General features: G+C 47.6%; 1 protein-coding gene across 3 annotated transcripts in view; it reads right to left on the bottom strand.

Annotated features, from left to right (window-relative positions):
- LOC144610831 (tubulin polyglutamylase TTLL13-like) overlaps positions 1–20615 on the bottom strand; it is a 47040-nt gene extending 26425 nt beyond the window's left edge. Inside the window, exons 1-10 of one of the 3 annotated variants that reach the window (XM_078429761.1) lie at positions 20530–20615; positions 16405–16720; positions 13976–14016; positions 12956–13074; positions 11830–11960; positions 9359–9515; positions 5606–5749; positions 4958–5043; positions 2511–2736; positions 1037–1218 (exon numbers count right to left, since the gene is read on the bottom strand). In XM_078429761.1, the coding sequence (XP_078285887.1) occupies positions 1037–1218; positions 2511–2736; positions 4958–5043; positions 5606–5749; positions 9359–9515; positions 11830–11960; positions 12956–13074; positions 13976–14016; positions 16405–16703 (1385 nt within the window). In that variant the 5' untranslated portion in view covers positions 16704–16720; positions 20530–20615. Of the gene's footprint in view, positions 1–1036; positions 1219–2510; positions 2737–4957; positions 5044–5605; positions 5750–9358; positions 9516–11829; positions 11961–12955; positions 13137–13975; positions 14017–16404; positions 16721–20529 lie in introns of those variants that run through there. The other 2 variants (XM_078429763.1, XM_078429762.1) reach the window with 2 other exon arrangements.
- Between the last annotated feature and the right edge of the window lie 2704 nt (positions 20616–23319).

Below are 23319 nucleotides of genomic sequence, written 5' to 3' on the forward strand. Positions count from 1 at the left end.
CTTGTCCTATACACGTACCTGTCTGTTTCTTAAACAGTGAGTCTGAAGAAGGGTTTCGACACCAATTCCTTCTCTGCAGAGATGATGCCTGTCCCGCTGAGCCACTCCAGCTCTTTGTGTCTATTAACTGTTCCGTAAACGCTGGGATAGTCCCAGCCTCAACTACCTCATCTGGCATTTTGTTCCGTATACCCACCACCCTCTGTGTGAGATATTCTGAGATATTTCTACAGTTGTACAGTGTCACAGCTCAGAAATGGGCCTTTCGGCTCACCATATCCATGCCGACCTTCGTGGCCATCTATTTGTCCTCATTAAAACCTACCCCCCCCCCCCCCCCCCCCCTCACGTTGAAGATCTTCATAGATGCAACAGTTTAAAACAACTTTAGAGATGCAGCACAAAAATAGGGCCTTCGCCCCACTGAGTCAGCGCCGACCAGCGTTCACCCAGTACACTAGCACGATCCTACACATTAGGGACAACTTCCAGAAGCCAATTACCAGAAGCCTGTACGTCTTTGGAGTGTTGGGAAAACCGGAACACTCGCAGAAAACCCACGTGGTCACAGGGAGAACGTACAAACTCCGTACAGACAGCACGCGATGGTCGGGATCGAACCGGCTCCCTGACATTGAAAGGCAGCAACTCTACCGCTGTGCCACCAACTGATAACATTGCCCACATGGACAGGTCACAGGATAAGCAGTTGCACAAAGTAAAGTTAATTAACAGCAGAATCGAATACTTCCTCGACCGTGATGACTAGAATTACACACAAGTGTGGCCTAAACACTGCTTTGTGAAGTTTCAACATAGCATCCTGAGTTTTATGTTCTGTGCCCTGCCCTATGAAGGCAAGCATGCCAACCGCCTTCACTGCCCTATCCGTTCGAGGTACCACTTTCAGCAAACTAGGGACTTGGAAACTCGGGTCTCTCAACCATTGGCTTTAACCCGAGGCCTTGAAGGGAGCTGGGAATGAGCAAGAGTGCGGACTTTTATATCGCGTGCCACGGGACTACAATATCTCTACCTGAATTCACGGGTCGTGTGACGCTGCCACAGACGTTCCTGCACCCTGCGCCTCTCCTCCTCATTCACCTTTTGCTTGTCACTTGCTCCAAGGTTTATCAGACAAATGGTATCGTACAGTAGATTGTCCTTCACCTCTCTGTCCAGCCTGGAGTCTGTGGTGAAGCTGGGGGAATGGTTCACCTGGAGGGCAGAATGCAGGCATGGCATTGGTACCAAATTAAAGGGAAACTCCAATTGCCCTCAAAGCTTGCGTGCTAAGATGCAAGTATCTCACGGCTTCTAATCACTATCTTTTGGACAACTCAAAAATTCCACCCACGGCTTTTTTGGCACTTCTATGCTGACCCTCCACCATTGCTTCCCAACGTTTTGCCGATAAGATGTCGGACAGCCAGAGATATCATCTCCCTCTTAAAACCTGTTCTCAGGGCTCAATCCCTCCCATTGGTCCCTAAACTATAGGGGCCTTGAGAGTAAGCGTAAGGAACTGTAGATGCTGGAACCTTGAGCAAAAAATATAGCATGCTGGAGTAAATCTGAAGGTCACGACCCAAAACATTGCCTATCCACATTCTCCAGAGCAGTCTGAAGAAGGGTCTCGACCTGAAACTTTGCCTGTCCACGTTCTCCAAAGCAGTCTGAAGAAGGGTCCCAACCCAAAGCTTTGTCTATCCAGGGTCTCCAGAGCAGTCTGAAGAAGGGTCCCAACCCCAAGCTTTGTCTATGCATGTTCTCCAAGGATCCTCAGTGTCAGCTAGACTCAGTGGGAAGCTGAAGTCTCCCACCTGAGAGGCAGAAGGCTGTGGGGTGAGGTATTCCTTCAGAAACAGATGCACTTGATCCAGACGGTCCCTGCAGTACAGAGGTATTACTATCCCGTTGACAGTCAGGGGCGTTTCAGCAAGGTGGTTTGTGCACACATTGGCACAGTTCCACTGTTACTGCAAGCCAATGGAATCTCACCCAGATTCCTGAGCCAACACAGGTGTTGCAGCGGTAGAGTTGCTGCCTTACAGCCCTTGCAGCGCCGAAGCGCGGGGTACTGATTGAGAATGATCAGCCATGATCACATTGAATGTCGGTGCTGGCTCGAAGGGCCGAATGGCCTCCTCCTGCACCTATTGTCTATTGTCTACGGGTGCTGTTTGTACGGAGTTTGTACGTTCTCCCCGTGACCGCCTGGGTTTTCTCCGAGATCTTCGGTTTCCTCCCACAATCCAAAGATGTACAGGTATGTAAGTAAATTGGCTTGGTATAAGTGTAAATTGTCCCTAGTGTGTATAGGGTAGTGTTAATGTGCGGGGATCGCTGGTCGGTGTGGACTCGGTGGGCCGAAGAGCCTGTTTCCGCGCTGTATCCCTAAACTAAACTAAACTAAGATAATGTCAAAACAGATACAATGGTCATGCACATCATTACCACCGCTCCCTGTGGACTCTGGTGTCAAAGACTTTCCTTGTCGTTTAACCCACCTCCAAGAGCCATGGTTTCAAATTACGATCCATCAGAATATCGAATCCTAGTATCTCAAAGCAGGCACAGCCACAGAGATGGTTGGAGAAACAAGTCCTGTAATTGTGCTTCAAGATCGGGTAGGCAGAGATTAGCGTTTTAACAATGACGTCCTCGATGTCCGTCCACACTTTTGGCACGTCGTGTCCGTGTTCTGCCAACCATTTGTTCAGTGAGGACAGTTTTCTGCACGATACAGAACACAGCATGGGTGAACTAATACAAGGATGGATCAAGAGTGCATTAATTTTAACTTGGAGACTCAAGGAATTGCAGATTCTGGTTTACCAAAAAACACAGCGGGTCAGGCAGCATCTTGGGACAACATGGATGGACGATGTTTGGGGTTGGGAGCCTCTTTCAGACTGGAAAAGAGCTGGGTGTGAGACAAAGCTTGGTGAGTGAAAGCTTTGTCCTTCCTTCACCTATTTTCCAGCTTTCTTTCACCTACGACAATCAGTCTGAAGAAGGGTCCCGACTCGAAATGTCACCTACTGTATCCATGTCCTTCAGAGATGCTGCCTGAACTGCTGAGTTACTCCAGCACTTTGTGTTTTTCCTTCATTTTATCTTGTGCATCACGGATCCATGGGTATACTTTTGATATAGTTGGAAAATAGATTGGAAAGACTGGGCTTGTATTCATTGGAGTTTAGAAGGATGAGAGGGGATCTTATAGAGACGTATAAATTTATAAAAAAGGACTAGACAAGCTAGATGCAGGAAAAATGTTCCCAATGTTGGGGGAGTCCAGAACCAGGGGACACAGTCTAATGAATAAAGGGGAGGTCATTTAAACCTGAGGTGAGAAAAAAACCTTTTCACCCAGAGAGTTGTGAATTTGTGGAATTCTCTGCCACAGAGGGCAGTGGAGGCCAATTCACTGGATGAATTTAAAAGAGAGTTGGATAGAGCTCTAGGGGCTAGTGGAATCAAGGGATATGGGGAGAAGGCAGGCACGGGTTACTGATTGTAGATGATCAGCCATGATCACAATGAATGGCAGTGCTGGCTCGAAGGGCCAAATGGCCTCCTCCTGCACCTATTTTCTATGTTTCTATGTTTACATGTGTGACGAGAAGTGTGAATTCAGTTGAAAGTAGTGAAATTTCAATTCTACCCTGATTTAATCGGCTGAAAGACTACAAAGTCTGTTCTCGTTGCAAAATACTTTCAAAATCTTATAATTGCTCAATGAGACGCTCCCAGTTGAAAATGAGGAGGCTTCATTATTGAAATAATGTTACTCCTATTAAAACAATAATACATGGTATTCTGCACCATCAGCACAATTGGCTTCATGCCTTGAAGATGCCAGCTGAAAATGGGACAATATCATCAGGTTTAAACCAAAACTGCAAGCTCCTTTCACATTACTAGAGCGTTGTGCTGTGGTGCTGAAGAGTTCGGGTCAAATAGCTCCCCTTGCAGAGCTACCCAATGCCACATATATCCCACAACAACTTGTCCAGCTACTGTAACCAGTCATTGACACATCTTTGCGTAGGAAGGAATTGCAAATGCGGGTTTAAACTGAAGTTTGACAGAAAAAGCTGGAGTAACTCAGTGGGTCAGACAGCATCTCTGGAGAAAAGGAATAGGTGACATTTCGGGTCAAGATCCTTCTTCAGACGTAGAGTCAGGGGAAAGTGGAACGAGAGATATCGACAGCACATGGAACAAATGAATGAAAGATATGCAAAAAGCAACAATATTCAAGGAAAGGTAGAGCCCACAATGGTCCATTGTTGGCTGTGGGGTAGGTGATAACGTTATACTGACAGTGAAACGCAACAGGACGACAATGAAACTAGTACAATGACTAGGGTGGGAAACGGGGAGGGGGGGGGATCCGGGAGAGAGGGGAGATGCAAACATCTTCTCTATGGTGACAGAGAGGCACAAGAGACTACAGATGCTGGAATCATTGGCAAAACACAAAGTGCTGGAGGAACTCAGCGGGTCAGGTGGAGTGAATGGACAGACGACGATTCGGGTTGGAGCCTTTCTTCAGACTCCTTTCTGATGTTGCATACTGATTAGTTTAGTTTAGTTTAGAGATACAGCGCGGAAACAAGGCCCTTCGGCCCACCGAGTCCGCGCCGACCAGCGATCCCCGCATATTACTATCCTTCACGCAATAGGGACAATTTACATTTACCAAGCCAATTTACCTACAAACCTGCACGTCTTTGGAGTGTGGGAGAAACCAAAGATCTTGGAGAAAACCCACGCAGGTCATGGGGAGAAGGTACAAACTCTGTACAGACAGCACCCGTAGTCAGGATCAAACCCGGGTCTCTGGCGCTGCAAGCACTGGATGGCAGCAACTCTACCGCTGCACTACCGTGCCGTCCCCGGTTGGACAATGGATTTCAGTATTTCCCTTCCCAGCCCATTTAGCTACCTTTTGCTGCTGCTGTCTCCGTCTCTGACGAAGTTCTTGCTGTGCTTGTTGATGGCATAGTTTGTCAAGTGCATGCAGATGTCATCCTGTCAGCAACAAATAAAAATGCATCATTGATTCGGGAGAACGGCGTCACGAGCTCCCTCATTGCATTCATCCCTCACTCACTTTGTAACCCCCGCCTGACCATTAACCCTTCATGATCTCCGCAAACCCCAAGTTCCAGTCACCATCACATCCCACATCTTTGCCATTGGCGACTTTAGAGATAAAGTGGAAACAGGCCCTTTGGCCCACTGGGTTCATGCCGACCAGCGATCCTTTTGTAAACTAACACTATCCTACACACCAGGACAATTTACAGAAGCTAATTAACCTGTTGTAAGTCTTTGGGTGTTGGAGGAAACCAGAGCGCCTGGAGAAACCCATGGGGGTCACAGGGATAATGTACAACCCCAAACAGATAGCCCCCGGAGTCCGGATTGAACCCGAGTCTCTGGCGCTGTAAGGCAGCAACTCTACCTCTGTGCCACTGTACCGCCCCTGGGTCTCCAATTATATTGGTCCCAAACACGTTATGACCAATTTTGGGCAAGAACTTAAGCTTTGATGTAATACAATATTGTACAAGCAGAAATCAAAAGTTACCAAATTGCTGTTGGAGGGCTCATTGTACTTGCTTGTTGCAAACCTTGCCAGACCTTCATTGTAAATATAAATCCGAAAGGGGTCACAGGATGTCACCAAGACGTAGACTCGGAGATCAAATTTGAAACCATCTATGAGGAAAGGCTGTGAAAGGAACAATGATTACTTTGTCAAACAGGTTTTTTAGATTTTTTTAGATTTAGAGATACAGCGCGGAAACAGGCCCTTCGGCCCACCTAGTCCGCGCCGCCCAGCGATCTAATGGAGAGTATCAAATATCAATCACCTTCACAGCAAATAACTTGCTCAGTTTATAGACAATAGACAATAGACAATAGGTGCAGGAGTAGGCCATTCAGCCCTTCGAGCCAGCACCGCCATTCAATGCGATCATGGCTGATCACTATCAATCAGTACCCCGTTCCTGCTTTCTCCCCATACCCCCTCACTCCGCTATCCTTAAGAGCTCTATCCAGCTCTCTCTTGAAAGCATCCAACGAACTGGCCTCCACTGCCTTCTGAGGCAGAGAATTCCACACCTTCACCACCCTCTGACTGAAAAAGTTCTTCCTCATCTCCGTTCTAAATGGCCTACCCCTTATTCTCAAACTGTGGCCCCTTGTTCTGGACTCCCCCAACATTGGGAACATGTTATCTGCCTCTAATGTGTCCAATCCCCTAATTATCTTATATGTTTCAATAAGATCCCCCCTCATCCTTCTAAATTCCAGTGTATACAAGCCCAATCGCTCCAGCCTTTCAACATACGACAGTCCCGCCATTCCGGGAATTAATCTAGTGAACCTACGCTGCACGCCCTCCATAGCAAGAATATCCTTCCTCAAATTTGGAGACCAAAACTGCACACAGTACTCCAGGTGCGGTCTCACCAGGGCCCGGTACAACTGTAGAAGGACCTCTTTGCTCCTATACTCAACTCCTCTTGTTACGAAGGCCAACATTCCATTGGCTTTCTTCACTGCCTGCTGAACCTGCATGCTTCCTTTCATTGACTGATGCACTAGGACACCCAGATCTCGTTGAACTCCCCCTCCTCCTAACTTGACACCATTCAGATAATAATCTGCCTTTCTATTCTTACTTCCAAAGTGAATAACCTCACACTTATCTACATTAAACTGCATCTGCCATGTATCCGCCCACTCACACAACCTGTCCAGGTCACCCTGCAGCCTTATTGCATCTTCCTCACAATTCACACTCCCCCCCAACTTAGTATCATCTGCAAATTTGCTAATGGTACTTTTAATCCCTTCGTCTAAGTCATTAATGTATATCGTAAATAGCTGGGGTCCCAGCACCGAACCTTGCGGTACCCCACTGGTCACTGCCTGCCATTCCGAAAGGGACCCATTTATCCCCACTCTTTGCTTTCTGTCTGTTAACCAATTTTCTATCCATGTCAGTACCCTACCCCCAATACCATGTGCCCTAATTTTGCCCACTAATCTCCTATGTGGGACCTTGTCGAAGGCTTTCTGAAAGTCGAGGTACACCACATCCACTGACTCTCCCTTGTCAATTTTCCTAGTTACATCCTCAAAAAATTCCAGTAGATTTGTCAAGCATGATTTCCCCTTCGTAAATCCATGCTGACTCGGAACGATCCCGTTACTGCTATCCAAATGCTCAGCAATTTCGTCTTTTATAATTGACTCCAGCATTTTCCCCACCACTGATGTCAGACTAACTGGTCTATAATTACCCGTTTTCTCTCTCCCTCCTTTCTTAAAAAGTGGGATAACATTTGCTATTCTCCAATCCACAGGAACTGATCCTGAATCTATAGAACATTGAAAAATGATCTCCAATGCTTCCACTATTTCTAGAGCCACCTCCTTAAGTACTCTGGGATGCAGACCATTAGAGATATAGCATGCCCTTCGGCCCACCGGGTCCATGCTGACCATTCATCGCCCATTCACACTAGTTCTATGTTATCCCACTTTCTCATCCACTTCCTGCCTTAACCATATTTCCTGCCTTCTAACTGTACAAAGGTTCAGTAGCGGTGGCCTTTCATTGTCATGTTTAGATAACCCAGTGACTAAGCACTGATAGAGGAGAGTTGAGAACACTCAAACTTAAATCATAGACCAGGGAGTTAAGGTCAAAATGTCAGACTGTTGCCTCACCAGTATATGTGACAACTCCCCCAGTTTAGACACCCGATGTTCATGAGGGGAACTTTACAAAATCAATTGGGAGAAACTTTACCTTCATTCCCTCTCTAATTGAACATTGCAGTAATGGTGCAACTGAGTAGCTTGCAAAGAGCATGTGGAGTCAACACATGGGATGTACCTGGAATCACACACAAGGTGGCCAGGAAAAAGAGGGCAGACTGCCTCCTCTGAAGGACATTAATGAACAACATGTGTTTTAATGGCAATAGCTTTCATGGTCATCTTTATTAAGAGTGGTTAATATTGTCCCACTCCAAAGTCCAGGTTATTAGCTGAATTTAAACCCCACATCTGTAATGGTGGGATCTGAACTCTGGATTACTACTCTGGTCATTCAACCATAATCGCCTAATGAAGTTACTAAGTATAAAAAACAGGAGGGGTCATGACTTGGAATCAACCCTGGCAGATGACATATGGATCCATATTGCTTATCTCTAGTTTCCCTCTCCACTGACTCTGTCAGAAGAAGGGTCTCGACCCGAAATGTCACCTATTCCTATTCTCCAGAGATGCTGCCTGTCCCGCTGAGTTACTCCAGCATTTTGTCTCTATCTTTGCTATGGATCCCTGCAGCCGCAGTGCAGATTTAGCTAAACATGGCCATAAAGGCACCTCAGTGCTGGTGGAAAGCACGAGAGTGGTCAAAGTTTAGCTTAGTTTTAGTTTAGAGATACAGGGTGGAAACAGGCCCTTCGGCTCACCGAGTCCGCACCGACCAGTGATCCCCGCACATTAACACCATCCTACACACACCGGGGACAATTTACACGTACACCAAACCAATTAACCTACATTCCTGTACGTCTTTGGAGTGTGGGAGGAAACCGAAGATCTCGCAGAAAACCCACGCAGGTCACGGGGAGAACGTACAAACTCTATACAGACAGCACCTGTAATCGGGATCGAACCTGGGTCTCCGGCGCTGCAAGCACAGTAAGGCAGTAACTCTACCACTGCGCCACTGTGGCTGCCCGTGAGATTGGACAGAATTAGGTTTGGATGTGATGACTATCAGAGAAGAATTGCCTCCCTGGTCCAGGCCTACACTGAACGACTAGTGACCGGTTCAGGCACTGAGAGTGCTGCCATCACCCTCAAGGGGAGGAAAGTGGAAGGAATTGGTGAGACCACACCTGGAGTATTGCGTACAGTTTTGGTCTCCTAATCTGAGGAAAGATATTCTTGCCATAGAGGGAGTACAGAGAAGGTTCACCAGATTGATTCCTGGGATGGCAGGACTTTCATATGAAGAAAGACTGGATAGACTCGGCTTGTACTCGCTGGAATTTAGAAGATTGAGGGGGATCTTATAGAAACTTACAAAATTCTTAAGGGGTTGGACAGGCTAGATGCAGGAAGATTGTTCCCGATGTTGGGGAAGTCCAGAACAAGGGGGTCACAGTTTAAGGATAAGGGGGAAGTCTTTTAGGACCGAGATGAGAACGTTTTTTTTCACTCCTGCACCTATTTTCTATGTTTCCATGAATATGACTGCCCTTTCTTTTTTCTGTGCTGCCCCTCTGCTACCACTGCTACGTAATACCTTGGCGATGTACTGTTGGCAGATCAGTCGGTCCCCGTGTTTAATCTCCTTTAGATTTCTGGTGATGAAGATCCCTCGACCCTGACACCCACAGTCTGGTTTACAGATGTACGTCTTTGGCTTCTTCATCCTGCTGTAGGCTTGAAAGTCACCAAAGCTGCGCAGAATACAATAGAATATTGAGGTCACAAGATGAATGTCAAAATATAAATGAGAATTAGGTCTCAATTAAATGTAAAGAACCCTCTAACCAAAATTCTTGCTGTTGAGGGCGTGCAGCGTAGGTTTACTAGGTTAATTCCCGGAATGGCGGGACTGTCATATGTTGAAAGACTAGAGCGACTAGGCTTGTATACACTGGAATTTAGAAGGATGAGAGGAGATCTTATCGAAACGTATAAGATTATTAAGGGGTTGGACACGTTAGAGGCAGGAAACATGTTCCCAATGTTGGGTGAGTCTAGAACAAGGGGCCACATTTTAAGAATAAGGGGTAGGCCATTTAGAACAGAGATGAGGAAAAACTTTTTCAGTCAGAGAGTTGTGAATCTGTGGAATTCTCTGCCTCAGAAGGCAGTGGAGGCCAATTCTCTGAATGCATTCAAGAGAGAGCTAGATAGAGCTCTTAAGGATAGCAGAGTCAGGGGGTATGGGGAGAAGGCAGGAACGGGGTACTGATTGAGAATGATCAACCATGATCACATTGAATGGCGGTGCTGGCTCGAGGGGCCGAATGGCCTCCTCCTGCACCTATTGTCTATTGTCTACTGTCTAAGATACAAGCATCAATTCAATCAGACCTAGCCTTTCAAACGGCGACCAAATCTCACAAAGCTAATTATGCACAAACACCTATATTTCCACCCAGTTGCCAGAAACCCTAACAACACTGGATACAAAGTGCTGGAGTAACTCAGCAGGCCAGGCAGCATCTCTGGAGGACATGGATAGGTGACATTTCGGGGCAGGACCCTTTTTTAGACAGTCTGAAGAAGGGTCCCTATTCGCAAAGTCACTATCCATGTTCTCCAGAGATGCTGCCAGACCCGCTGAGTTACTCCTGCACTTTGCATCCTATTATGTAAACCAGCGTCTGCAGTTCCTTGTTTCCAGAAGGAACTGCTCAAGTAGGAGGTCAATATTCCTCAAATATTGAAGTCGGCACGGTGGCGCAGCGGTAGAGTTGCTGCCTTACAGCGAATGCAGCGCCGGAGACTCAGGTTCGATCCTGACTACGGGTGCTGTTAACCTCCAACTAATTAAGGCGCTCTAGACATTCCTTACCCTTGACACGTGTCTGTAACATAACACTCCTTTGCTTTAGCCTTTACCTTTGCTTTAGCCTAGACGATAAGGGTGGCAGAATGTGAAGAGATGCAGACATTCATCAATGAGTAGGATTTAATGGTGGCAAGAGAAGAGATAAGGAAAGACATAGGCCTTGGGGTGATGGATGGATGGATGTGAGGGATGGACTAGCAGGAAATAGGGGAGGCGAAGTATGAAGGGATGTGAGCATTGAGATAAGGATATATTACTAAATGAGATTTAATGGTGGCGGGACAGACGGGTGACTACAAAGAAATGAATGACTGAAGAAAGGAGTGTGGGTATGAGGTAATGTAAAGAAGATAAGGTTTGGAATAATCCTATAAACATAGACTGCCCGGTGTACTAAGTGGGCAGTCAGATGGTTGACATCCTGATTGTTCCGGCCTTTGCAAATAAAGGCTTTTAACTTCTTGAAGAATTCTCCGTGTTATCTGCTTCATTTTGAACACCGGTAACCGCGACACTGTACTGTACGGAGTTTGTACGATCTCCCCGTGACCTACGTGGGTTTTCTCCGAGATCTTCGGTTTCCTCCCACACTCCAAAGACGTGCAGGTTTGTAGGTTAATTGGCTGGGCAAATGTAAAAATTGTCCCCAGTGGGTGTGTAACATTAGTGTTAGTGTGCGGGGATCGTTGGGCGGCGCGGACCCGGTGTGCCGAAGGGCCTGTTTCTGCGCTGTATCTCTAAATCTAAAAAAATAATAATTAATACCAATGAACTATAGTTTAAGTGGTCACTGCCTGTGGGACCTTACAGAGCGCTCACCCAAATAACAAAGGTGAATATTCGGTTCTTCGGTTTCCTCCCACACTCCAAAGACGTACAGGTTTGTAGGTTAATTGGCTGGGTAAATGTAAAAAATTGTCCCTAGTGGGTGTAGGATAGTGTTAATGTACGGGGATCGCTGGGCGGCGCGGACTTGGTGGGCCGAAAAGGCCTGTTTCCGCGCTGTATATATATGATATGATATGATATGATGAATATGCCTCCAATGCACTGTTGCCTGTGAGGTGCTGTAGGATTCCAGAGAAATGTGATGAGACTCCAAGTAAAAATACAAGCCCTTTTTTTAATGAAACAACCACAGAGCATTATCTTTTTGCACTGTACCTACACTTAATTTTAAGAGCACTCACTCGGCAGGTAAACACCATGTGCGGGGGAAGATGTTATATTCCTTGGGGAAGAGTTTCAACATCCTGTTCAAATTCCGGGCCAATAGATCCTTCCTGCAAATCTCACTCATTCCTGGAAAATGATTAATTTTCTGCAGAGATGAAAACATTAGAAAGAAAACTATCAAAGGCTGCACCCACCACGTAACACGGAATGAAAACATAAAGGAAATTCAGAGCTGGAAAGACTGGGAAGAAATCAGCTACGATCTGAGCTAAGTGGCATGGTGGCGCAGTGGTAGAGTTGTTGCCTGACAGCGCTGGAGACCCAGGTTCGATCCCGACTACAGGTGCTGTCTGTACGGAGTTTGTACATTCTCCCTGTGACTGCATGTGATTTCTCCAAGATCTTCAGCTTCCTCCCACACTCCAAAGACGTGCAGGTTTGTATGTTAATTGGCTTGGGTATAAATGTAAAATTGTCCCTAGAGTGTGTAGGATAGTGTTAATGTGTGAGGATCGCTGGTCGGTGCCGACTTGGTGGGCCGAAGGGCCTGTTTTCACGCTGTATCTCTAAACTATCTGAGCCCAGACCATGGTCTAGTTTTAATTCTCTGAGCAAAGATCAAAGGGAAGGTGGAGAGACAGACTTAAGGGCACGAGGCTTCCGTTCTGTAGTGTGTTTACACCACTTTAGACTTTAGAGATACAGGGTGGAAAAAGGCCCTTTGGCCCACTGACCAACAATCACCCTGTATACTAGCACTGCCGTAGGGACAATTGCCAATTAACAAACCTCCAAAGACGTACAGGCATGTAGGTTAATTGGCTGGGCAAATGTAAAAATTGTCCCTAGTGGGTGTAGGATAGTGTTAGTGTGCGGGGATTGCTGGGCGGCACGGACCCGGTGGGCCGAAGGGCCTGTATCTCTAAATCTAAAAATCTAAACCTGTTAATCTTTTGACTGTGGGAGGAAACCGGAGCACCCAGATGAAACCCACGAGGTCACGGGGAGAACGTACAAACTCCGTACAGTCAGCACCCGGAATCAGGATTGAACCGGGGTCCCTGGCACTGCAAAGCAGCAGCTCTACCGCTGTGCCACTATGCCTCCCACTCATCTTAAGATTATTATTTCAGCCCTGACCTGAAAACGCTTCATTTCCATGACCTTTTCATGAGACACGGACGTGTCCGTCCAGTACAATATCCACTCCTCGTCCTCGCCAACCTCCTTCAGTCCATATCGGCGAGTTGCACGGCGGACTAGAACACAGGGTAGAGACATTGACTATCGTCATAAGGTAGAGACAGGGAGGCAGTGGCAACTGTGAAAAGACACAAAGTTGGAAAGAGAGGATTAGGAAAAGACAAGGTGCAATTAAAGACAAAGGATAAATAAAATATTTAGAAGAGTAAAGTATAAAGAAAAGGAGTTAAGGAGACAAAATATTCTTGAAACTAACTATAAGTTAGCTTAATAATTCTGCATTGTAAGCAATGTAAATGCATGTCATTATTACATTTGCTAAGTAGATTAAATTATCAAAACAGAGCACGGATCAAATCTTGGATAGTTAGAAATTGGACAAGTCTGCATTGAAGATGCAACTAAATGCTGGAGTAACTCAGTAGGTCAGGCAGCATCTCTGGCGAAAAGGAGTAGGAGACGTTTCAGGTCAGAACAGTTCTTCAGACACCCCTACCCCCGAAAAATCACCTAGTCCTTTTGTCCAGAGATGCTGCCTGACCTGCTGAGTTACTCCAGCACTTTGTGCCTTTGTTTGTAAAGCAGGAATCTGCATTTCCTTGTTTCTATTAGGGGACACGAGTTGTATGTTTCTTTATCTGATCGTCATCTGTGGGTTAATGAGGGAATTGGGAATTAATGAGAGTTGATCATTTTCTGCCAGACCGTCTCTGTGTCCCGACATCAGCAACACACAATGGGCAGGAATCACAAAATGGCCCAAAGTTGAAAAGCATAAGCAACACGCGGCGCCATCAACGCTCATGTACAGTTACACAAGACACAAGAGAAGGGCTTGATGCCAGAGGAATCCCACCCTAAATACCACCTAGGGGGAGTGAATAAAACTGGAGGGGAAAGATCATGCCTGAGTGAGTCTTCCCTACTCACTGATTCCTTAATTACATTAGAACTTACCACTTTCATACTTGCAGTTGATCAGATTGACTCCAATACACCTGCAAAATGAGAAGGAATAATGATTTCAATAATATTAACCCCACAACCCTGAGATACACTGCAATGGAGTGGCCACAAGGTAGACACGTCGGTGTAATGTTTAGTTTTAGTTTACATAAACATAGCACAAAAAGTAAGGAAATTTGTGTTTGGTAGATTATTTCTTTGTTGTAACAATGGCATCCCATTCTTGTCAGCACCTGGGGGTACCAGAAGCTCAAAACAAGAGTCAATAGCAACAGCAGAATAAGCTGTTTGGCATTGGCAGAGAAGATTTGGCAAATTTTTCATGGGCGCAACCCATATACTCAGCTCTGCTGCTCATCCCACAAATGCATGTTCCTTACAAATGTGGCACCATTTAAAAGGGAAATAAACAGGCTTTCCAACGGTATAAGATTTATTGCCAAGAAGCATTGTTACAACAAAGAAATAATCTACCAAACACAAATTTCCTTACTTTTTGTGCTATGTTTATATATACGGCATGGAAACAGGCCCTTTGGCTCACAGAGCTCACACCATTGCTCACCCTTTCACACTAATTCCATGGACCTTTCACCATCCAGGTCGCAGGATTTTCTCCGCCCGGCGGGGGCTTCAATGTCGGGAGCCCCGACCGCCCCGACGTGGCAACTTCAACAGCCTGACCGCGGGAGAAGACGGCAGGGGAAGAGAAAAGACATTCTGGCCTTCCATCACAGTGAGGAGGTGACTGGAGGAGACTCACTGTGATGGATGTTTTTTTGTTTTGTGTTGGTTTGTGACTGTGTGTGTTATTGCTTATTTTTATTGCTCTTATTGTTGGACTGTGGGTAACGGAATTTTGTCCAAAAGACTTGTTTTTTTGGATGACAATAACGGTTATTCTGATTCTGATTCTGATTATCCCACTTTCCCACCCGCAACACACATGGGACAATTCGCAGAGGTCGATTAACCTACAAACCCGCACGTCTTTGGGATGTGGGAGGAGACCGGAGCACCCCGGTGAAAACCCACGAGGTCACAGGGAGAATGTGTAAACTCCACACAGACAGCATCCGATCCAGGTCAGGATCGGACCCGGGTCTCCGGCGCTGTGAGGCAGCGGCTCTACCCGCTGCGCCACTGAAGAATCGTTCCGGGATTCATTATCCCTGGGATACAACGCCAGCTGAGTTTCAATGGTTGCTGCGAGGGAGGACCACTGAGAAATAGTGATCCATGTGAGGAGTCCTTCACTGGTCAGTGTGTGTGAGAGAGACCCTGTGTTGTACTGGTCAGTGTGTGTATATAGGCTCTGCGATGTACTGGTCAGTATGTGCAAGAAAGACCCTGTGCTGTACTGGTCAGTGTGTGTATATAGGCTCTGTAATGTACTGGTCAGTGTGTGTATATAGGCTCTGTGATGTACTGGTCAGTCGCCCGGCTCGGCCGCGAGACGTTTCAGCGCCCGGTGCGACTCGGCCGCGGGGACTTCCATCTCCTTGCGGGGACTGTGCGGGTCGGTCGGGGACGAGCTGTCTGTCCGTGGGCGTGGGGAAGAGAGTGGAAGTTTTGTTGCCTCCATCACAGTGAGGGGGTGTTTGGAGTCACTGTGATGGACGTTTGTGTTGGGGTTATGTGTCTTGTGTTCTTTTTTGTGTGACTGCTATGTAGTTTCGTTCGGTACCTTGGTACCGAATGACAAATAAAGCTCTGTTGAACTGTTGAACTGTTGAAAGACTCTGTGTTGTACTGGTCAGTGTGCGTATATAGGCTCTGTGATGTACTGGTCCGTGTGTGTGTATAAAGACTCTGTGTTGTACTGGTCAGTGTGTGTATATAGGCTCTGTGATGTACTGGTCCGTGTGTGTATAAAGACTCTGTGTTGTACTGGTCAGTGTGTGTATATAGGCTCTGTGATGTACTGATCCGTGTGTGTGTATAAAGACTCTGTGTTGTACTGGTCAGTGTGTGTATATAGGCTCTGTGATGTACTGGTCCGTGTGTGTGTATAAAGACTCTGTGTTGTACTGGTCAGTGTGTGTATATAGGCTCTGTGATGTACTCAGGTGTGCAGTGTTGCCGGAGCCTGTCACTGGTGCCACTCTGGCACCTCTGTAAATAAAAGCCAAGATAAACAGCGGGCAATTTTAATCAGCGGGGAATTTAACAGCGGCCGCTCTGGCACCAGTGACAGCTCCGGCACCTAAAAAATGACCACAGCAACACTGGATGTACTGGTCAGTGTATGCAAGAGAGACCCTGTGATGTGCTGGTCAGTAAGGGAACACACACAAATGTAATTATTCATTCAAGGTGAATGAATTGTCAATGTGTAGGATCAGTGTGGCAAATGATTTGCAGACCACATTGGGAAAAATATACGGTGAATGTATCACACACGTCAGTCCTGCCTCTACCTTCTCCTCCGCCTCTTTTTCTTCTTGGTTGGCTCCTCTTTAATGACGGACTCTTTGCTTCTCTGTCTGAGTGCTTGGAGTTGCTGTTTGTAAAGTACCTCTTGCTCCTCCAGCTCCTTCTGCGACTTGACGCAGGGCGGCAACTCTCGGCTTGTCAGGTTTCTGCTCACCACGTTCTCTTTGTTTGGAATTGATTCAGGTTCATCCTCCGTATCCTCACTTGGGCTCTCTTCTTCATTCTCTGCTTCCTCCTCAGCCGAGTCCCCCTCAGATTCACTCCTGCCTCGGGGTGCATTCATCCCTTAAGATGCAGTGACTTTATATAAGAGAAAAAGTATTACAGAAAAGAAATGGCAAAGGGGTTAAGTGCTGGAGGAGCTCAGCAGGTGAGGCAGCATCTGTGGAAAGAACAGACAGAAGACGTTTCAGGTCGGGACTTTTCTTCAGTCAGGGAAAGAGAGAATACCAGTCAGAATAATGCAGAAAAATATATTTTGCCATACAGGCAGCATCTGTGGAGGGAAAGGATAGATTACATTTTGAGTTAGGTCCCTTCTTGAGACTGGGTATACTCTACTCGAGCAAACTTAAGAAGGGTCCCACCCCAAAATGACATCCTGTTAATCCCTCCACAGATGCTTCCCGACCTGCTGAGTTCCTCCAGCACTGTGTGTTATGCTCAAGGCTCCAGAGTCCCTAGTTTCTTGTGTCTCCTGTTTACGCAAGCATTCCCAGACTCAAGTTGCTCTGCGTGGATTAACCGGGTAGGGTTCACACCGTTTGAAGTGTCAGTCCTGTAACTTCAGCTCTCATTCAGTAATCCCATGCCATCATTCACCATCAGGCCCCACATACAGAGGTTTTTCACTCGGGTAAGCCATCAAATAGTCCAATTAGTCCGAAAGTCCAAATAATAACATGGAAATGTAGGCACCGAATGATCACGATTAATGGTGGCCTTCTTAGATGTTCATTCATTTACTCTAGTGACAGCTTGTAGTACAGTATACTACAAGGCAGTAGAAATACATACTAACAGATCTACTCAACCCTGCTCTTGTAATTGCCAAGGGGTTAGATGCCTTTTGCAGTTCTGTTAAAGCATTTTCTTCTTGCATCTGAAACATTAATCTGTCCCTTCCATTTCCAGACATTTGGTAAAGATTCAGAACATTGTTTTAAGATTTCTAACATTTGTAATTAAAAAAAAAAAATTTTACGTTGCATTTTGAGCAACAGGCCTCCAAATACCTGTGCAACTCTCTGGTCTAAATAATGACAACTTCTGCTTCTAAACACACTCCTAACGCAATGTGTAGGAAAGAACTGCAGATGCTGGTTGAAATCGAAGATAGATACAAAATGCTGGAGTAACGCAGTGGGGCAGGCAGTATCTCTTGAGAGAAGGATTGGATGACGTTTCAGGTCGAGACCCTTCTTCAGACTGATCACACTTCTAACACACCTCCCTGATAAGCTGGAGGCATTTCATAACCCTGCTACTTTAGACTTCAGTGATACAGCGTGGAAATAAACCAGCCTAACAAGTCCGCAACGACCAGCAATCTGTCCCGTACACACGCACTATCCTAACCCTAGAGACAATTTTACAACTTACTGAAGCCAATTAACCTACAAACCTGTGAAAGGCAAATCATGTCTGACGAATCTTATAGAATTTTTCGAGGATGTAACTAGTAGAGTATATAAGGGAGAACCAGTCGATGTGTTATATCTGGACTTTCAGAAGGCCTTCGACAAGGTCCCACATAGGAGATTGGTGTACAAACTTAAAGCACACGGTATTGGGGGTTCAGTATTGATGTGGATAGAGAATTGGTTGGCGGACAGGAAGCAAAGAGTAGGAATAAACGGGTCCTTTTCGGAATGGGAGGCAGTGACTAGTGGGATACCGCAAGGCTCAGTGCTGGGACCCCAGTTATTTACAATATATATTAATGATTTGGACGAGGGAATTGAATGCAACATCTCTAAGTTTGCGGATGACACGAAGCTGGGTGGCAGTGTTAGCTGCGAGGAGGATGCTAGGAGGCTGCAGAGTGACTTGGATAGATTAGGCGAGTGGGCAAATGCTTGCAGATGCAATATAATGTGGATAAATGTGAGGTTATCCACTTTGGCGGCAAGAACAGGAAAGCAGAGTATTATCTGAATGGTGGCCAATTAGGAAAAGGGGAGATGCAACGTGACCTGGGTGTCATGGTGCACCAGTCATTGAAAGCAAGCGTGCAGGTGCAGCAGGCAGTGAAGAAAGCAAATGGTATGTTAGCATTCATAGCAAGAGGATTTGAGTATAGGAGCAGGGAGGTTCTGCTGCAGTTGTACAGGGCCCTAGTGAGACCGCACCTGGAGTATTGTGTACAGTTTTGGTCTCCTAATCTGAGGAAAGACATTCTAGCCTTAGAGGGAGTACAGAGAAGGTTCACCAGATTGATCCCTGGGATGGCAGGACTTTCATATGAAGAAAGACTGGATATACTCGCTGGAATTTAGAAGACTGAGGGGGGATCTTATAGAAACATATAAAATTCTTAAGGGGTTGGAGAGGCTAGATGCGGGAAGATTGTTCCCGATGTTGGGGAAGTCCAGAACCAGGGGTCACAGCTTAAGGATAAGGGGGAAGTCTTTCAGGACTGAGATGAGAAAACATTTCTTCACACAGAGAGTGGTGAGTCTGTGGAATTCTCTGCCACAGAAGGTAGTTGAGGCCAGTTCATTGGCTATATTTAAGAGGGAGTTAGATGTGGCCCTTGTGGCTAAAGGGATCAGGGGGTATGGAGAGAAGGCAGGTACAGGTTACTGAGCTGGATGATCAGCCATGATCATATTGAATGGCGGTGCAGGCTCGAAGGGCCGAATGGTCTACTCCTGCACCTATTTTCTATGTTTCTATGTCTTTGGAGTGTGGGAGGAAACCGGGGCACCCGAAAAAAAACCTCGCAGTCACAAGGAGAACGTACAAACTCTGCGCAGCCAACACCCGTAGTCAGGATCGAACCGGGTCTCTGGTGCTCCAAGGCTACAACTCTACCACAGTAACACACCAAGGCTACTCTTAGGCTAATCGACCCATTTCCTATTCAGCCATCAGTACTACGAATGCACTGGTTTCTATGTACATAATGTCCCTGCCTTAAAATTCTAACTCACATAATTTTTCAAATCCCTTCATGTTCCAAGCCCTCTCCTCAATATCTAAAAAGTTCTCGACTACTCTACACGCCACCGATTTTGATTGCTTTCTCATCACTGAATCAAAGTAATCCACCACTGATAGTCATGCCTTCAACTGCCTGGGTCCCAGACTCTGAAACTGAGTGGAAGCATCAGCTAGCTATCTTCAGTTAACAGGCTGAAGATGTGAAACGTCACATGTCCATGTTCCCCAGCGATGCTGCCTGACCAACTGAGTTACTCCAACACTTTGTGTCCTTTTGTGTAAACCAGCATTTGCAGTTCCTTGTTTTTAAACTCAGTCCACAAATACCGTCTGACCTGCTGGGTATGCCCAATATTTTCCGTTTAAAAAAAAAAAGTGTATACTTTTGAGTAGCCCAGCATCACTGGAGAAAAGGAATAGGTGACATTTCAGTCTGAATATGTGTGAAGAAGGGTCTCGACCCAAAACGTCACCCATTCCTTCTCTCCTGAGATGCTGCCTGACCTGCTGAGTTACTGCAGCATTTTGTGAATAAATAACTTCGATTTGTACCAGCATCTGCAGTTATTTTCTTACCTGCTAGGTTACTCCAGCATTTTGTGAAATAAATACTTTCAGTCTGAATATGTCTGAAGAAGGGTCTCGACCCAAACATTACCTACTCCTTTTCTCCAGAGATGCTGTCTGACCCTCTGAGTTCCTCCAGCATTTTGTATCTATCTTTGTTGTAAACCAACATCTGCAGTTCCTTGGTAGACACAAAATGCTGGAGTAACTCAGCGGGTCAGGCAGCATCTCTGGAGAGAAGGAACGGGTGACGTTTCGGGTCGAGACCCTTCTTCAGTTCCATGCTTTGAGTACGTGTATGATTAAAATGTTAAATTTATTGTTTTATCATTTGCATACTACTACCCAGTGTTAAGAATGCATTTTATGGTCATTACCTTAAATAATTTGATATTTCTGCATGCTCCCTCTTTGCTCTTCTACCCAATCTAGATGTATTTTCCAAAAAGCAGCGACCACCCTGGTGAAATACATGGGGATAACGAGTATTAAACCCAGACCAAAGCCTGGGTATAGGGGGATTGCACGTAAGGTCGTAAAGTCAAAGTGCTTGACGCACGGAGTTGCTCAAGCCGTCTGGAGGACATGGCAGCTTCCGGCATACACTGGTAACACAAGCAACAGGCACATTCTCACCTTGAATAAAAACGGCCAAAGGCCAATTTTTGTGCTGTAAAAAATGAGGAAGAAGCTGGAAGTTCTGGCGGAGAAAGAGGAACCGGGAGAAGGGCTGCCAAACCCACGGACGCAAGATGCAGCTGGGAAGACGTCTGGCCAGCCGGCGGGAGAAGGGAGGCAGGAGAGCAAGGCCGAGAGTCAGAGGGCCGCCGACCGGTTGCCGGGGGCGAAGAAGAGGAGGAGGAGGAGGGGGGGGGGGGGGGGGAAAGGACGGGGTTGAGCGAGCTGGGAGAGGAGCAGCGGGAAGAACCCGAGCCGAGGGGCCTGGAGATCTGCAGGGGCAGAAGCAGTGAGTGCTGGAGGTCAGCGACCCGCCTGAGGACGAAGGGCCCAGGGAGGAAAGACTCGAGGAGGCCTTGCTTGGAGGAGGTGGCAGTGGAAGAGCAGGAGGAGCGGAGTGTTGAGTCCGAAGAGGAGGAGGAAGAGGAGCCGGGCAGAGGCCGATCGGCAGCGGAGGCCAAGCAGCAGCGAGAGCCGGGCTGGGCGTTGGGAGCTGAGGCGGAGGACCAGGCCACGGCTCTGCTCGGTGGCCCCAGCCTCGAGGTGTTGAGCCCCGGCCAAGTGGAAGAGGACACCGGCTGACGGAGATGGCGAGCGGGGAGAAGGGGCTGGAGGGCCAGCAGGAGGGGCCGAAGAGCCGCAGGAAGTGAGGCGCGGAGCAGGGGCGCCGAGCCTGGAGGGGCGAGGAGCAGCAGGAACGGGGAGAGGTGTCGGGACGCTCGGAGCGCCGGGAGGGAGCCGGACACTCGCTGATGGGAGAAGCCGGGGGAAGCCGAGCTGCAGCAAAGAAAGTGCAGCCGCAGCATTCAAGTGCAACACCCTCTTCTTCTTCTTCGGTCGTATGTCTTTGAGACCTGCAGCTCCGTTGAGGCGAGCCAGGTCAGTCAGACCTCGTTCACCATTCGGTGGCCGGTATTTGGGGCAACTGGTGACTATGTGCTCCACCCTCTCATTGGGACTGACAATGTTGTTCCACAACAGAAGTAGTTCCAAAGATAAAATAGAAGAAGAAGACTAAGCAAAGAGTATTTACTCACAAAATGCTGCATGGTCAGGCAGCATCTCAGGAGAGAAGGAATGGGTGACGTTTCGGGTCGAGACCCGTCTTCAGGAATGGGTGACGTTTCGGGTCGAGCCCCTTCGGGTCTCGACCCGAAACGTCACCCATTCCTTCTCTCTTGAGATGCTGCCTGACCTGATGAGTTACTCCAGCATTTTGTGAATAAATACCTTCGATTTGTACCAGCGCCTGCAGTTATTTTCTTACACTGCTAGAGGAAGCAGGTGAGGAAGGTACTAGAATAGCAGTTAAAAAACATCGGGCAGGTGAATGGATAGTGTAGGAAGGAACTTCTTCAGTCTGAAGAAGGGTCTCGACCCGAAACGTCACCCATTCCTTCTCTCCTGAGATGCTGCCTGACCCGCTGAGTTACTCCAGCATTTTGTGAAATAAATACCTTCGATTTGTACCAGCATCTGCAGTTATTTTCTTACACTACCTTAAGCAAAGACTAAGTGTAAGAGTCAGTGATGGCCTGCAGTGCACGGCGTGCCCTCCAGGCGGCGTTGCGTGGCAACAGTCAGTGGTGTGAGCTCGCCTGCTGCCCGTGCACTCCCTGCCCGCCCTATGTATTGTGCATGCGAAAGGGGGCTAGCAGGGAGAGTGGAGTAAAGGGCCGCTGCTGACTTTGCACCATACGCTGCAGGCTTGGACCGGGACAGTCAGTCAGTGACCGGTTGCTAGGCAGGAGTCCCCCGGGCCGCGTTGCTATGGGGGGCCGGGGCGCGACACGACGCAACGCAACGCAACGCAACGCAACGCGACGCCCTGAGGGGCCGAAGGGCCTCCTGCCCGCCGCTGAGGAGGGGGATCCCGGCCGCACTCACCCCCCCCCCCCCTCCCCCCACTCGTTACCGGGCCCCGAGACCCCCCGCCCGCCTTCACTCACTCACCTGACGCCCGGCCCTCCCGCCCGCACCCGCGCCCGCAGCCCCCGGCGCCCGCCGCGTCACCATGGCAACCGGACGCCCGCCCTGATTGGTCCAACCGTCCGACCCGCCATTGGCGGAGCTCCGGCCGCGGCGCTGATTGGCCGCCCGGTCACACTGACCATGCTGCCATTGGTCGTCACGCCGGAAGCAGCTCCCCATTGGTCGAGGCCTCCTCCTCTCAGCCGTTTTAATTGGTCTGCATGGGTTGGGATTGGAAATGAATGTCTGAAGCAAAGAAGACACCAGAGCATCTCTGGTCTGAAGCAAAGAAGACACCAGAGCATCTCTGGTCTGAAGCAAAGAAGACACCAGAGCATCTCTGGTCTGAAGCAAAGAAGACACCAGAGCATCTCTGGTCTGAAGCAAAGAAGACACCAGAGCATCTCTGGTCTGAAGCAAAGACACCAGAGCATCTCTGGTCTGAAGCAAAGACACCAGAGCATCTCTGGTCTGAAGCAAAGACACCAGAGCATCTCTGGTCTGAAGCAAAGAAGACA

Source organism: Rhinoraja longicauda, chromosome 38, assembly GCF_053455715.1.
Source record: "Rhinoraja longicauda isolate Sanriku21f chromosome 38, sRhiLon1.1, whole genome shotgun sequence".
Classification (NCBI taxonomy): Eukaryota; Metazoa; Chordata; class Chondrichthyes; order Rajiformes; family Arhynchobatidae; genus Rhinoraja; species Rhinoraja longicauda.